Source organism: Ischnura elegans, chromosome 10 (genome assembly GCF_921293095.1).
Source record: "Ischnura elegans chromosome 10, ioIscEleg1.1, whole genome shotgun sequence".
NCBI classification, from domain to species: Eukaryota; Metazoa; Arthropoda; class Insecta; order Odonata; family Coenagrionidae; genus Ischnura; species Ischnura elegans.
Genome location: NC_060255.1, coordinates 90395730 through 90410801, shown reverse-complemented (window position 1 = coordinate 90410801; position 15072 = coordinate 90395730). Strand labels below are relative to the sequence as shown.

Sequence of the window (15072 nt, the reverse complement as noted above, 5' to 3'; positions counted from 1 at the left end):
TATAAGACGAGACGGCTGCAGTCGCTAGTGTCTTCAATCTTCCCTCCGCCAAGAAATTTGCTGCTTACTCCTCGTCGGGTATCTACGACGCATGACTTGTTTTTTATTCATTCCACTGAGGCAATTGATGCTTCGCGCTCTCCAGCTATCTTTTCTTTCGACGATTTAAATTTCATAACGGATTGTGTTGTTGGGGTCTTAGTCTTCAGGGGACGATCGAAGGATTTATATCTTTGGCATCCGGGGGTGTCTGTGAGTTAAAACGTCGGTCCTGCGTGGGGTAGCTCTCAGTCAATTCTGACCGGAGAAATAATTCGTGTCCTATTTTCGGCGCGCATGCAATCGTGAGTAATATGGGGTTGCGGAGCGCGCCTCGCGACTTCGCCGCGTTTCTGTTATCGGTCTCGCATTCATCGTGGCCGCTGTCTTTGGGAGCGGACCGATGGAGGTTCTCATATAATTATAGGCATCACCTGGCGGGGACGTGTCCCGCTGCCTTGTCATCGGCCCTGCCCCCCTCGCTGGGCTCGTCAAAACTGGCAAGCATCCTTCCTTGCCGCTTCGGCCTCCTCAAGCCCCACTTGGCACCTTTTCGGGGATAATTTTTGACGCGGCGAGGCGTTCCCGTGGCCCATTCCATTAATCTAATTGCTCCTAAACGAACCGCAAATGGTCGCCATAAATTTCCGATCCGGATCATAAATCCGATGCGTGATTTTCCCCCGTTTCCGCCCTCTTGCTCCGCGGTATGCGTCAGCCGCGTCTCTCTCTCTCTCCGCGTGAGCTTTTCGCGTGCGCGTGGGCTTTGTTTACGTGCCAATGTGCTGAGGGAGTCCCGGTGGTATTCGCGAGGTGGACTTGGTGGAGTGGAAGGCTTTTGCAGGTATTATGGGCGGTTAATCCATTACTGGGACGGATCGTTGTTCGGGCTTAAAGGAAGCCCTCCATTTTCTTTCGTCAGTGCCCGATCCGGGGACCCAAAATATAGTCTGCTATCGTCTCGCAAGTGCTATTGCCTAGGTTTTGGGTTGGCCGCCGCTTATTTCTTTGTCGTTTACGCGATATATTTCTGCCGAACCTATAGATATTTCCTCTTGTGAGCGGAGGACATCGAATTATGTATTAAATGTACTGTGCGTTTATGGTAAAGATTATTTGGTGAATCACAGTCCATAAGAATCAATAGAATCATCATCGAATTCGATCCATGCGATGATGTGAACTGTGGTAGTAGCCACTAATAAGCCTATATTCATAAGATTTATTCTCAATTAGATAAACATCCCTTAAAATATGTCTACCTCTCAATAGTATTATAACCTGTGCACGTGTAGAGGGTACCTTGCTGGAACAGTATTCGTCCAGGAATTCCAGTCATTCCTACAACTCAAAGATATGCTGTCATAGCAGTTAGTATCGTATTCAATCATAAAACGTATCGCTGTCTTGTTTTAGCTTGTTGATTTCACATAGGACTATTGATAAGTAAATTCATGTATAGATAAGTTATATTAGTTACCATGCCTCTGTGTGACTGCATTCTAGCAGTTTAAGTGTACTAGGCAAATATTTCTCGACGCCCATGGCTCGAGGGGACAATTTTCTTTGATTTATGCTCAATGTTGACCTATTTCGACGGAATTCAACACAAGGGTGTGTCTCAGCTTAGCTTAAATCGTAGTTGTATACCAAACGAGGTTGATCAGTTGTGCACATGTCCGAATACTTTTGATGGAAGGTGATCGTATTTTAGTACATAGAGTTATTTTGGCTGGCTTGACGTGATGCTAAATCATGGGGTCGGTAAATCTTTTGCCTTTTGGCCGCTTTATCGTCCGATCATTCGGTATTGCATCGTAAAAATTGTTCCATTCTGCTGTGTGTCCTGGTCCTGATCGTAACTCTTCTCGGGGGACGGAATGAGCCACGGCGCAATAATTTGCATTTGTAAATTTTATTCTTTTCAGATTTTACGACCACGCTGTGGAAATTATTTCCCAGCTTTTCAATCTGTGAAGCGTGCCTCGAGATATGTATCAAAAGCGCTTGTCTTGTCGCCCTATCCATCCCGATTTCGGGTTTGGTTAGAGCGCTGAATGATTACTATTGCTCGTACATAACGGCTAAATTGAATCTGGTACTAGACGGGATTCGTGGTTTTAAGGGGTATTTTGTAATTCCCGCGATTTTCATAATTTTCTACCGAGATACTTACGTCACGCACTCATTCTCGTACTCTCGGGCATGTAAGCTACTTGTACCTTAGGAGTTTTTGTACATTTTCGTGGTTTATTTATCAATGGGAAAAAGATTTGCTTTCCTTCAGGTTGCATGCTGAATAAAAGCAGTTACGTTCTTTTGATGCCACAGGGATTTACAGTCATTTGTCCTGCGAGCTGAACCTTTCAAGGGAAAATCGTAAGTGAAAGATGACGAATAAGGTTTTTGATACGTCAAGAACCACAGGATACAGGAAGGGATTGTGTTGCCACACACCTCCACCGCGCGAATACATCGACGGAGCGCGATTCCAGAACAATGAGAGCTTGTCTCCCTTTTTTTTACTGTACGGGCGAAAGCGATTGTTTAGCCGGTGCGCTGTTCCATCCACCAGATATCCATCGCCGTTTTCCCTTTGCCGGCCCTCGCGTTCGACCCACTGGGGCCGTCCCTTATTGTCGTAAATATTACGCAGCGTTGCGACGTCCGCGAGAGTTATCGCTTCGTGAGTTTGGTTTCATTTTTATGCCCTTTCTGTCCGAGGGACGGCCAGTGGTGGAGCAACCCCGTCACCCTCTGCCAATTCCCCAAAGGGTTCCTCCTCCTCCCCCGCCACTCCTTTTCTCACTCAACCCTAGGCAATTTATCACCGGCTCCTACTCCACGGCCCTCCCACGCGCAGTCCTCTGTTCCTCCTCCTCCCGGCGCTTATGTTTCCGTTATTGAGCCAAATCTTTTCTGCTTTGTTTCAGGACAGACAATGACAAAGTGAACCACGTCCTCCTCTTCACAATCATTAATCCGGTCTACCCAATCACGGTGGTGAGTACTCTGCCTTCTTTTTGTCCAATGAGTAAGCTGCGCTGGCCTCGGGCGGTTTCGTCTGGCTGGCCCAGTTTCTCATTCCTCTTTTGTGTCCTTATGTCTTCATGTGTGTATGATTTCACGTGCCTGCATGTTTAGGGCAATTTTATGTCGAGGGCTTATTTTTTTGGTTTAACATTTTCACAATTTATATTGTTATAGGCTACAGTGGGCAGGTCAACTTTGTGAACTCTCGAAAAATTTAACTGTAGAAGTATATAATCATAGTTTTAAAAAGGTCCCTCTTGGCATGTGAAATCACAAGCCCGCGTATATCCTTACTTCCTTTACTATCTGGATTTGTTAATTCGATTTAAAATACCGTAGTTATATATAATGAAAATCATATAGGTATGTAGAAGTTTTTTGAAACGGGGGCTGGTACGCACTAGCAAAAAACTTGATTTACTTATAGAAGATTTTTAAGTATGGAGGTTGAAAGTATATTATAAAAGTAAGTTCCACTGTATGTATGCTCCATTGTATGCTATAGGGTTTTAGGGGAAATTTTGTTTGAACGTATGAAAACGTAGATGAACCTATTGTTCGAGTATATCTTAAAGCTTTTAAGATCTATTTCATAAATTTGTTTCCATGACATTGATTTCGAGGTTTTATGGTAACCCATTTCTTGATCATGATTCTTGGAAAAGAGAAGGCTTATTGCTAGTACGTACTTAATATGCTAATTCAATAACACGTCTTCTTTGTGAACGCGTCATAGAAGTGTTTATTCTTACTTCTGCGTTCAAAATTTAACTACGGCTTATGTCATCAGATCATATTTTTATATTTAATTGACTGATATTTATTTGATAATTTATTTAAAGTTAATTATAACTGATATTTGATGGTAAAACCCCCCTGGACGAAATAAGTATATGTATGTTGAGATTCATTCTCACACCAATAAGCATTAGCTTATTGCTATAAAACACTCTCATAGTGTCATAAATCTAATCGGCCCTCGCAATGAAATAATTGGTGTCGTGAAATTCGTTTGTTTAAAAATACCTTATCGTTGCTCTCCCATGATTAAATTTTATGACGCCGTTAGAATGCTCTCCCGGGACCGCAGTTAAGCGCCCAGTTTATTTTTCCGCGGCGGAAAGACGTCGTGGAAAACGCGGTTAATTGAGAATTGTTGCCGGAATTTTAGTCATCCCGCGTATCAGATTATGAAGGGGAGTGTCAGGTCTTATTTAATGTTCGAACCTCCCGTAAATTCTGAGTGTGTCGGGGAAATCATGGCTCTCCCAAATGATAACGTATTATAATGTCTCCATTTTCCTTCCCCGCGAAGAACTCCTCTAAACTCTGTGCCGGCGATGCTCATCTTGCCGCGTTCGTGTGCATGGGTTCGAGTGAATTCCGGGAGGTGTGTGTATTTTTTTTTTTTGCGGAAGCGATAATATTTCACGGCGCAGGAGCGTATTTGTTGCTCTTAATGGCGCCGCCCCCTTTTTTTGTGCCGGGGAAGGAAACTGATAGCATCTTTAGGAAGTCCTATTACGCTACCTCCCACCCCTCGCGCTTCCCGGCTCTATTTTCCCGCCCCTTTCCAACAGCCCCATTCATTTCGGGTGATAAACGCACGGGGGAGACTTTCCGTCGACCTTCCTCTCGCTGCAATGGGTAAACAGTTTCCCGTGGAAGAGCATCATCGCTGAAATTACGGCCGCGCAACCCTTGCAGTTTCCTCCACGGATCGCGGTTGTCGAGGTGAATCCACTCCTCTTATCCACGTGTCAGCCGGTTATCGGACGCTCTATGTGTAGCTTGGTTTTAAGTTCGACTATTCCATGGAGCTTTCGAGTGATTCAATGAAAAGTAAACTTAGTTCTATCGTGCAATCATGGGGAAATAACACAGGGCGTTTCAACACAAGTAAATGAGGAGGTTTTAACGCTGTCTAATATTTATTACACTAAAGTTACAGATATAAATCATGCATCAAGTGAAAGATAACTCAAAGTTTTACATTGAAGCAGTGACGTAACTAGGGATAGGCTTTGGTAGGGGGCTGGGGGGACGAATCCGCCACCTCCCAGGCAACGGGGAGAACGGGAAATTTTTTGAAAAATGACATGCCTAGAAATACATTCTCGTCGCACTGCCATGATATTAAAGTATGATGTTTAACTTAAAGCAAATGCAAGTATTATACGTGAAAACTAGACAATTGTTTTAAATTATTGTTTTGTTTCTCTGAGGCACATTGTTCCGCCACTGAATTGTAGTATTAGGTTTATTTATATTGATGATGAGGTAATGTTAGTTCCTTCTGACGTGGTTGCTATCACACAATTTAAAATTATGTTTACGGGAGTATTGCGTGTCTATTCCGAGGAGAAGCTTGGGTATAGATTTCTGGGAGCTGGCTTGGTTAGTTTATTTGGGATGATCTCCCAGTCTTTGGAAATGAGAATTCGGGAACTTGGCATTCAATGAGACAGAAGTTAGGATGTTGCAATCGTGGTGTGAATAAACTTAATACAAAGTGAGATCTGGGTAGAAATTGGACTTTGGTGGAATTCCAGTTGACAGAATTATCACTTTAATACTCCAAAGCATGTAAATTTCGGATGCACACGCTATGCACATGAATAGGTAAAATGTGGCATGGAAGCTATTTCTTATCCACTGCGATGCATTAAATTTTCTTGGTCGAGTGATTTACTTAGGTAATATTGATTTTTTGCTGTGGCCAAACGAAGAGGCGTAGAATTTGTTACTGTGTAGCATTAACTCATTTCGAGGACTACGTTAGCGTGATTTTATAATTGGAAGTTTTGCAATAGCTGAGAGCTTGATTGTTTGGAACAAAATCGCTTCGTTTTTGGTACCTTCTATTCGCTTCTGATACGTCTAAACGTTTGAATAAAATTCCTTGAGCTCAAATTCCTTTCTTCATCTCACAGTCGATGAACTTATTCACCTAAAATTGTCACTCGTTCAGTGAACGTCACAGTTTTAAACCTGAGTGGAATTAATTCGTATCATAATATGTGTGGAACTGCATTGTTCTTATTTCTGCATCCAAGACTCATTCAGTGATTAACCCTAATGTTGTGTAGGTGAGGATAGAGATCTCCCTAGACGAGGACGAAGTTGTGATATCAGTTCTTCAGAGTAGGAGTGTCAGTTCTTCCCCAGGGCTATCCTCAAGTTAAAACATTACTAAAGAGGTGTCCGAATTTCACTGGTATTTGAACCCAGAACCCTGCGATCAGTAATCCAACGTTCCACCGTATGTGACACTAAGCTCTCCTTAAAATTATTTGTAGTAACTTTTAAAACATTTTTCTTGTTAATCCGTTCCACGATTTCTTTTTATCTCGTTTCAAGTTGAAATTGCCAACGCATTCACTCGTGAGAGATGAGAATTCTGAAGTGGGATCGAAAAGTTTCGCAGCGCCGCCTCCAGCCCGCTGCTCTTGAAATGAGTTCCGCTCGCCCGTTATCTCTGCAAGTGCATTCTCGAACGGAATGCTCTCATTATTTGAAGCGAAGCGATCGGAAGCGCTGTTCAGTAAGGGCGGGATGATTTCGCCCCTCGACTATTGCAGCTCGGCCTGACCCGTTTTTAATTGGACCTTAATTAAACTTGCCAGACGCTTGAGAGTAGGTTCGGTCCGCCCTCCGCTTTCCTCCCCTGGCTTAAAATTCGCGAAACGTTTCGTGGCAGGTTTTCCGCGAATGTTGACGTGGGCGGCTGAAATTTCTTGCCAGGGTTTGCCGGGTCTCCATCTCTCGCCGGGAGGATTCGTCGTTCCTTAAGAGGTGTCAGCTGAGTCATTGTGAGACGTGATAACTGACCCTCTGTTAATTAAGTTTGCCTCAGTGACCTCCCGCAGTTTTGAAACAAGTTTCGTCTGTTCTCTCCCTTTCGTGGCACACTAAGCTAATTCGTTGTGAAACCTTTTGTTAATCTCCCTCAATGATCTGCCCCCTTTCGGGAAACTCCTCTAATAAAGGTCCTCCAGTATCCTGCGACGTTCTCAACACGGCTGTAATTAAGTTTCTCTCGACTTTGGTTTGCCGCAGGAAGAGTAGATCTGTTTTGCGTTTTGGAATGGTTTGTGTTTTATGGGTGTTCCCTGTTCCTTTCAACCAGGCCATCCGTTTCCTAAGTTTTGGCTGGCATTTCTCTGCGAGTAATTAAATCTTCAGATTACTTGAATCCGTTATACGTAGTTATTGCTAAATGATGACCTCTATGATGTTCGGAAATAATTGTGAAGTTTTGTCAACCCGGAAAAAAATGTGTGTGTAAGAAAGTTCCCTACGTTAAATTTTCTTAATTGATGTATGAATGTGCATTTTACGTCACGCTGGGTAGACCGATGACTCATTTAGTTTCCTAATTATAGTTCTTGTTATGTTGTCTGCATTATGCGTGCGAATCCAGAGTTAAACTCTCGCGTAGGAAGTATGTAACTGAGCGTGAATCATTGTACTAGTTACACTTTGGAAAGGTTTACGCAAATTTTGCATTTCCATGTATCTCCTGTGACATGACTGCGGAAATTGCTGTGAAATTGATGATGTGATTTACGTTGTGTAATTCCGTAGTGCACGGAACGGTGGTCTCCGATGCATACATTATTTATTGGCCGTAAGTAATCCTCTTGCGATCAGTAATGATCTAGAAGCAATATTCACTTCATCTCAGTTTACGTGTATCTGAGCGGTTAGAAAATTGTCGATATTCCGCTGAATCTGTTGTGTTCACAATTAACTTTTTGGTGCACATCTTGGAAAGGGCCATGACTTCATTTCTCCATCTGCTGCGCATTTTCGCGTATATCTCTCCGTCCTGTTCCTACCACTCCATCCGCTGGCTGTCATCGCCGGTTTACCTGGCCCAATTCGCATATCTGTGGGCCGAGCACCCGTCCATGCATGTCGGTCCTGTGGAAAATGCTGTCATCAATCACATGTCTCTAGATGTCTCCATTCCAAATCCTTGCAGTTACCCGCAACCTGCCCTAACTATTGCGATGGCCTCATTCGTGGTTGTGCTGGCCGAAGGAAACGAGGTTTGTAGCATTGCGATATTCGTGCCGAATTGAAAGGTGCGGTGTAGTTGACCTGCGTAAATCCCTATGAAATTGGCATGAGTGACCTTATGATAGTGGTTAAATTTTTTTCAATTGTTTAATGAGAAGTCGATGATTTCGATTGCCTCTTTCCTATTCTGCTTCGGAATTTTATGATAATTTCTAAAAGGTCTATCTGCCCAAAGTACATTATTCCATTTTATTTTATTTCTAATCTATTTTCGTAATCCTAAAGTGTTAGCGTTATGCAATAAATTAGTTTAACTTGATTGTGAAAGCATTTTTTTCAGCTATTCTTTGCTCAGCTATTTACTTCGTCCATCGATAAGAAATTGCTGTGCGTAATACTCGGTCCGGTTATCACGCTCGTAAGTTCTTGGAATTACTTTTTACATAAGATTTGTTTAATCAGAGAAAAGCATGTAAAGTCCGTTATACACGGTGAGTGATCATGCTGAATGGTCATGCGAATAAAATCATTCGCGCTGCCACCATTCACGGGATCATGCGAGCGAAAATAAAACACGCAGAACATTGAATGACTAGGTTGGGACAAGTCAGGAAAGTCAGGAAAGTCAGGAAATAGTCAGGAAAAAAAGTTTTGGTCAGGAAAATCAGGAAATCGTCAGGATGAGCGCCCGAAGAGTCAGGATGGATCGGATTGTGTGCCTTTTGCTGTGCCGCCGGCCACCGCACGCCGCACTGGCGGCAAGCGACAGCCGCAAGATGAGCCGAGAACGCCCGCGCCGCGCTGTCTCACCGCCTCCCTTCCCCTCGTGCTAACCCGTGCCGAACTGGGCTGCCGCCTTCACCGCCGAAGCAAGGAGTGCTGGCGTCGCTCTGCCTGCCGCTGCATGGCAAGGTTCTCGCATGTGTTCTAGCAATTCACCGCTTTACACGACGCAATTTTGATTGCGCCTTCGCACGTACGTCAGACTGCGCAATTCCGTGTACCGTGTAAAACGGCCTTTAGACACTCTTAACCCTCTCATGCATGCATGCATGCATGAAATCCTTTGGAGTAATCAAAAAATAAAATAAACATGTGACGAGTGCAAAAAGTGAAAAGGGTTGAAATTTTACATCGCTTGCTGCAGCGGTTCCAATTAGGCAAACGTTTAGCAAATAATTTAGACTATTGAAAAGGAACCAACTTCAATATTGAGCTCAGAGAGAATTCAGAAGAGTCAAAGCATTTTTAGAAAATTTCTAGAAAACATTCAGCAATGTGAGTCACTTAAAAATAACGATCATTGATTATAAAATAAATTTTGAAATTACCGATTGCTAATTCAGATGCACTATAATTGAATTCATATGCCTACTTTTAAAGCTCCTCTCGATCACCCGTCAGGTATGCTATCAGCTAAATAAAACTAAAACACATATATGCATATGCTTTTCACTAAGGATGACCATGTCATTGCAAAACGCTATTTTCTCACCATGCGTCTTGTCGTTCATTATCATGCTCTGGAAAAATTAGTTGATAATTGAGAATAGAGAAAAGTATAAAGTCTGAACGCAATGAAGATTACCAATAAATCTGGAGCAAAGTATCAATACCTGAATTAATGACTTTTGATCGGATAACCAGGCTAAAATCTCAAAAGTAAAAAGAATCCTTCACTTGGAAGAGGTTCTGATTCAATACAGTTGCAAGTACATATGACGTGAAAAGAAAAAAAATTGAAACGGTTTATCCTAATTTACCTTAGAAGTTTAGCAAGACTACCAATTTATAGCTTGTTCGAGTGAAGGAATAATTACCATAAAAAATATAGGTTTCTATCATGCGATTTACGATCTTTCCCGTGATGCCTGAGAAATATTTTTAATGCGCTAAAATATTTTTGAACTTCAATTATCACATGTTATGGGTTATTCTGCTCAGCCATTGCCTGGAAAATTGCTCTGTATTATTTAATGGCGTACAAAATAATAAAATTACAACTAGTTTTTAGTCTCACGTCTAGAAATGAGGTTGAATGATTTCTTACAATGGGGATACAGTGGAGGTCATGCCTTTCGGGTTGATGATGTAAAAACATAATTGTCTTTGCACGAATAAGTATGTTAGGTAATTTATCTCAAAAGTGGAAAAAAATCTAGCTTATCACATGTGATAGGAGCATCGCAAATCTTGTACATCACTTCTTTGGTATATATACATATTAATTTTGACCGATTCACTTTCAGCGATATTTTTTTAACGTGTGAGGGGTATTAAGAGGTTGTTGGTGCCGATTTGTATATCCATGAAATAAAAGGATTCCTAAATTCAAGTGCCCACGTGTAGTATGAGACGTTTCGTCCAGCTTTCTTCGTTTCTGACAGTTTGAGCACGTCGCCACTGTATAGCGGGAGGCCGGCATACACGGCAGTGTAACGCGCTCTTCTTCCACAAAAAGTCATTTTATCATTTGTGGACTACTGAGACCATTAACGGAGAAAGCGCAGGAAATATTGACTACATTGTGTTGAACGCATGGCGACGCAGCGTCTCAGGAACCTTAAATGAATTCTGTACTACCATACGACAATGCAATAGCAAAGTTGCATTGGGTCGTCTGTGACATAGTAGCGGCTTGGTAGGCTCATGCGCAGAAGCGAGTGAGGCAACCTTAGGCTCTAAACCTTGGCTCCACGGTCGCTCCTTTTCCGCGCCTTTCCCCCCACACCCCCCGCCATCCCACGCGCTCCCCGGGTCTACGCCCGCGGCGGGTCAACAATAACAGTGCGACGGTGACGAGTCCGGACGAGTCGGTGTGCCTGGAGAGCAGCGGAGGTTGCGTTTTCTTCATTGAAGGTAGGCTGTCACGAATATTAGCAAACTCACTGTCGTGTTATTTTATCCACTCCATTCGACTATTCATTGAAACTTAATGGTGCTGTAGTTCAAAATGAGATTGTATTATTTTCAGACCCGAATGCTGAGGCCCATTTCGTCTCTAGTCATGGTCGGGGGAAAGCAGACGTATTGGAACGAGGATTGGTCAAAGGAGCTTCATTTCAGCTGCTTCTCACCAAAGACTTCGACTGCATTAAAGCATGGATTGCCAGAAGGAAAACCAACATCTTTCTACTGCTCGGTGTGCTGCAAGACGAATCAACTCGGCAACATGGGTCGCGGTGCCCTGACTAAACACCTGTCATCAACCCACCACAATACTGCCGTCGAGAACAAGAAGAGCTGTTACGGGATCAAGATATTTTGTTTGCCTTCCGCTAAGAAGGTAAGTGATGGTGAGTTATTTGTAAAATCTTCGGGGTTTTCTGGTTCTCTACCCCAGCCTGATTTTTGTAGGTGACTACAGCAACTCCCTCTACCTCTACATCCGCGTCGGTGAACCCCACGGCGGCGGCACCTGGTTCCTCAGCATCGGGTGGGACTGCAGAAGACCCTCGGGACGATCCCGATGACCCCACACCAGCTTCACCTGCCTGCACATGTTCATGCCCATGTGCGCGATGTACCAACGAAGTTATCGCCGTCCCGAAGACTGCTGGTTTGCAAGGTCTTAACACCTGGTTAATGAAGCAAGATACTACCAAAGCTGAGATTTTGTGGTGTATCTATTGTGTAACGAGCCATACTTCTTTGTCTTCTGGGGGCAAGGCAGTGCAGTTATTTCCCACAATGTTCCCAGATAGTATGATTGCTGCAAAAATGGAATTGGGTCGGAACAAAATCGCCTATTCACTTGTACATGGTTTAGCCCCACATTTCCATGATGTTATCACATCTAAGTTAACCAAACTGGATTTTGTGGTAGTTTTATTTGACGAGAGTCTCAATAAGTGTAGCCAGAAGACTCAAATGGATCTTGCCATTAAATTTTGGTGTGATGATCAAAATGAAACGGTGACGAAATATTATGATTCAGTGTTCCTGGGTCGCTCAAGGGCGACTGATCTCATATCGGCATACTGCACAGCAATTCCTAGAAGTGTGCAGTCTCATGTGCTTATGGTTGGCATGGATGGCCCGAATGTTAATGTCAAGTTCCTGAAAGATCTCCAGATTTATATGAAAACAGAGTTTGGTGAGGATGAGCCACTGCTGCTGCTCATGGGGTCCTGTGGTTTGCACGTAGTTCATAATTCCTTCAAAGAGGGGGTTAGTAAGTGTGGCTGGAATATTGTCATGTTTCTCAGGGCCTTATACAATATATTTAAGAATGTGCCTGCCCGTCGCAGTAAGTATACAGAGTGGACAGGCTCTACTACTTTCCCAAATAAGTATTGTGCAGTGAGGTGGTTGAATAATGCACCTGGTGCCGATAATTGCATCAAAATATTGCCAAACGTAAAAACTTTTATTGAAAAAGTGAGAACTGGACCTGAAGAGGATAAAATAAAATCTGCCGGCTTCTTGTATGTTGCAAAAGCTGTTGAAGATAAGATGTTGGGGCCTAAGTTAGCCTTCTTCTCATATGTTGCAAGACTTGTTGAGCCATTCTTGACTACTTATCAAACCAATGACCCAATGGCGCCGTTCTTGCACACGGACCTGTCGAACTTAGTGTCGAACCTGCTTAGACATTTTGTCAAGAATGATTATGTAAATCGAAAGTCAGATGTATGTAAAGTTGACATTACCAATGAAGACAATCTGATTCCTGTGAAGAACTTCAATTTTAGTTTTTCTGTAAAGGACGCTCTCAAAAAAGTACAAGTATCTACTCCAGAAATGCTGAAGTTCAAGGAGGAGTGTGTGCTCCTGCTGAAGGCTATGGTTAGTAAAATTCTTGAAAAGGCTCCCTTGAATTACAAACTCTGCAGAGCCATAACTTTTTGTGACCCAGAACTGATTTCACATTCCAAAACTGCCGTTTCTACTCGACTGAACGGCTTCTTGGAACAACTGCACAGCCGCAATTGGCTTCCTGCAAGTGAGTGCGACACTATTTTGTCTGACTTTAAGGTGCTCTGTGACAAACAAGTATTTGCTAACGCCTGTCAAGAATATGATCGTCAGAGGCAGAGACTAGATCATTTCTGGAGAGGTATCTGGGATCGTTATAAGTGCTCAGATGGTTTAGTGAAAGTGATTAAAATGGCTCTGATCATAAGCCATGGCCAAGCTTTCATCGAGCGTGGCTTCTCCATCAATAAGGAGATAATAGTAGAGAACCAATTAGATATGTCTTTGGTGGCTCAGCGCCAAGTGTACGACTCAGTCAACGCTGCTGGTGGCGTAGAAAACATAAAAATATCTGCTGAAATGATCAACAGATTTCGGCACGCGCGCTCCGAGTATGAAGAAGCAAAGAAGCAGCGCCGATCTGAGGACGCTGAGGTCGAAAAAAAAAGGACCCATGAGAAGATGATTGGAACTGAAGTTAAGGAGCTTCAAGCCAAAAAGATGAAAGTGTTAGCATCAAGCCAGAAGGAGGCTGATGCCATTGATGAAGAAATAAAAAAGTTGACTGGTACTTTCTAACTTAACAATGGAGTTTCTAACTTAGACAATTTGTGAAGTGCACTTTAAATTAATAGTGATTTTTTTGTTCACCAAGTTTTTTTTACTGTTTTGACTAATGATTAAGTCACAGTGATTGCTAGTCCAAAGTGGCCATATTTTGTTTGGAAAGTCAATATGAAAGAACTATGATAATTTGTGAAGTGTACTTAAAATGAGGAAATAGTGATTTTTTTGTTCACCTTGTTTTTTTTACTGTTTTGACTAATGATTAAGTCACAGTGATTGCTAGTCCACAGTGGCCATTTTTTGTTTGGAAAGTCACTATGAAAGAACTATTATTATGTGTGAAGTGTACTTAAAATAAGTAAATTGTGATTGTTTTGTTCACCTTGTTTTTTACGGTTTTGACTAATGATTAAGTCACAATGATTGCTAGTCCACGGTGGCCATATTTTGTTTGGAAAGTCACTATGAAAGAACTATGATAATTTGTGAAGTGTACTTAAAATAAGGAAATAGTGATTTTTTTGTTCACCTTGTTTTTTTTTTACTGTTTTGACTAATGATTAAGTCACAGTGATTGCTAGTCCACAGTGGCCATTTTTTGTTTGGAAAGTCACTATGAAAGAACTATTATTATGTGTGAAGTGTACTTAAAATAAGTAAATTGTGATTGTTTTGTTCACCTTGTTTTTTTTACTGTTTTGACTAATGATTAAGTCACAATGATTGCTAGTCCACAGTGGCCATATTTTGTTTGGAAAGTACCAAAGTACCTAACGTGTAGTACTGTACAGTAGTAACATTTCTTGTAAGTTTTTCTGATATTACAATTAAAAAATACTGAAGTGTTGCATATTTTGAGCTATTTCCTTGTATATGACCTCTTATGACATCTTTCTTCATGCGTTAAAACTTATGGCGAACGCTAGAAAAAGTCAGGATATATCAAGATTTTGGTCAGGAAAAAGTCAGGAAAAGTCAGGATGGGAGGAAATTGAGATCTTGTCCCAACCTAGAATGATCATGCGCATGACGGTTCATTCGCGAATTTTTCCGTTATACACGACTAATAATTTCATTCGCGTGATGGTTCACCGCGTATAGTGGTCTTAATAAATTCCTCTTTTTTCGCAATAATTTTCTGAGAAGTAGTCGTAGTAATGATAAGTGGAAGTTATCGTGATTTCCTGTCTAGTTTAGTCCTTTTCTTTCCTGTAATTTTTCATTTTTTTGTGGAAAAGCTTATTTATATGGTATACATAGCGTATTTCTGTGTGTTGATACCTTATTTGACGTTGAGAATGCAAGTATTCTGGCCATTAATATTCATGGCTGTGGAATGGATGCGCTGGGATTCCATTTGGCGAAACGATCGCGTTCGGAACTTCAGTTTCGTAATGCGCAAGAATGCGCCCCCGGAAAGGCCAGCAAAATATAAATCCCTGGCCACGGGGGTGTAATTGGAATAATTTTCCCGTAGTCGCAGGTCGCTGA

General features: G+C 42.2%; 2 protein-coding genes across 5 annotated transcripts in view; both read left to right on the top strand.

The window, feature by feature from the left end:
* The window catches only part of LOC124167206 (heterogeneous nuclear ribonucleoprotein L), a 313940-nt gene that overhangs the window by 200047 nt on the left and 98821 nt on the right, over positions 1-15072 (top strand). For all 3 annotated transcript variants that reach the window (XM_046545053.1, XM_046545054.1, XM_046545051.1), the window contains one exon: positions 2973-3042. In XM_046545053.1, coding sequence (XP_046401009.1) covers positions 2973-3042 — 70 coding nt within the window. The remainder of the gene's footprint in view (positions 1-2972; positions 3043-15072) is intronic.
* On the top strand, positions 8691-13639 carry LOC124167205. 2 transcript variants are annotated; one of them, XM_046545050.1, is made up of 3 exons: positions 8691-10956; positions 11072-11383; positions 11455-13639. In XM_046545050.1, exons 2-3 carry the CDS (start codon positions 11078-11080, stop codon positions 13591-13593), a joined length of 2445 nt encoding a protein of 814 aa, XP_046401006.1. In that variant the 5' UTR covers positions 8691-10956; positions 11072-11077; the 3' UTR covers positions 13594-13639. The 2 variants fall into 2 exon arrangements, with proteins under 2 accessions (XP_046401006.1, XP_046401005.1); XM_046545049.1 differs by having other exon boundaries at positions 8691-11383.

Bases quoted from the DNA above. Each gene is read 5' to 3' on its own strand.
- LOC124167205 (XM_046545049.1), top strand. From the start codon at position 11,051: ATGAGATTGTATTATTTTCAGACCCGAATGCTGAGGCCCATTTCGTCT. The intron at 11,384-11,454 runs GTAAGTGATGGT...TGATTTTTGTAG, and splicing joins GTTTGCCTTCCGCTAAGAAG to GTGACTACAGCAACTCCCTC.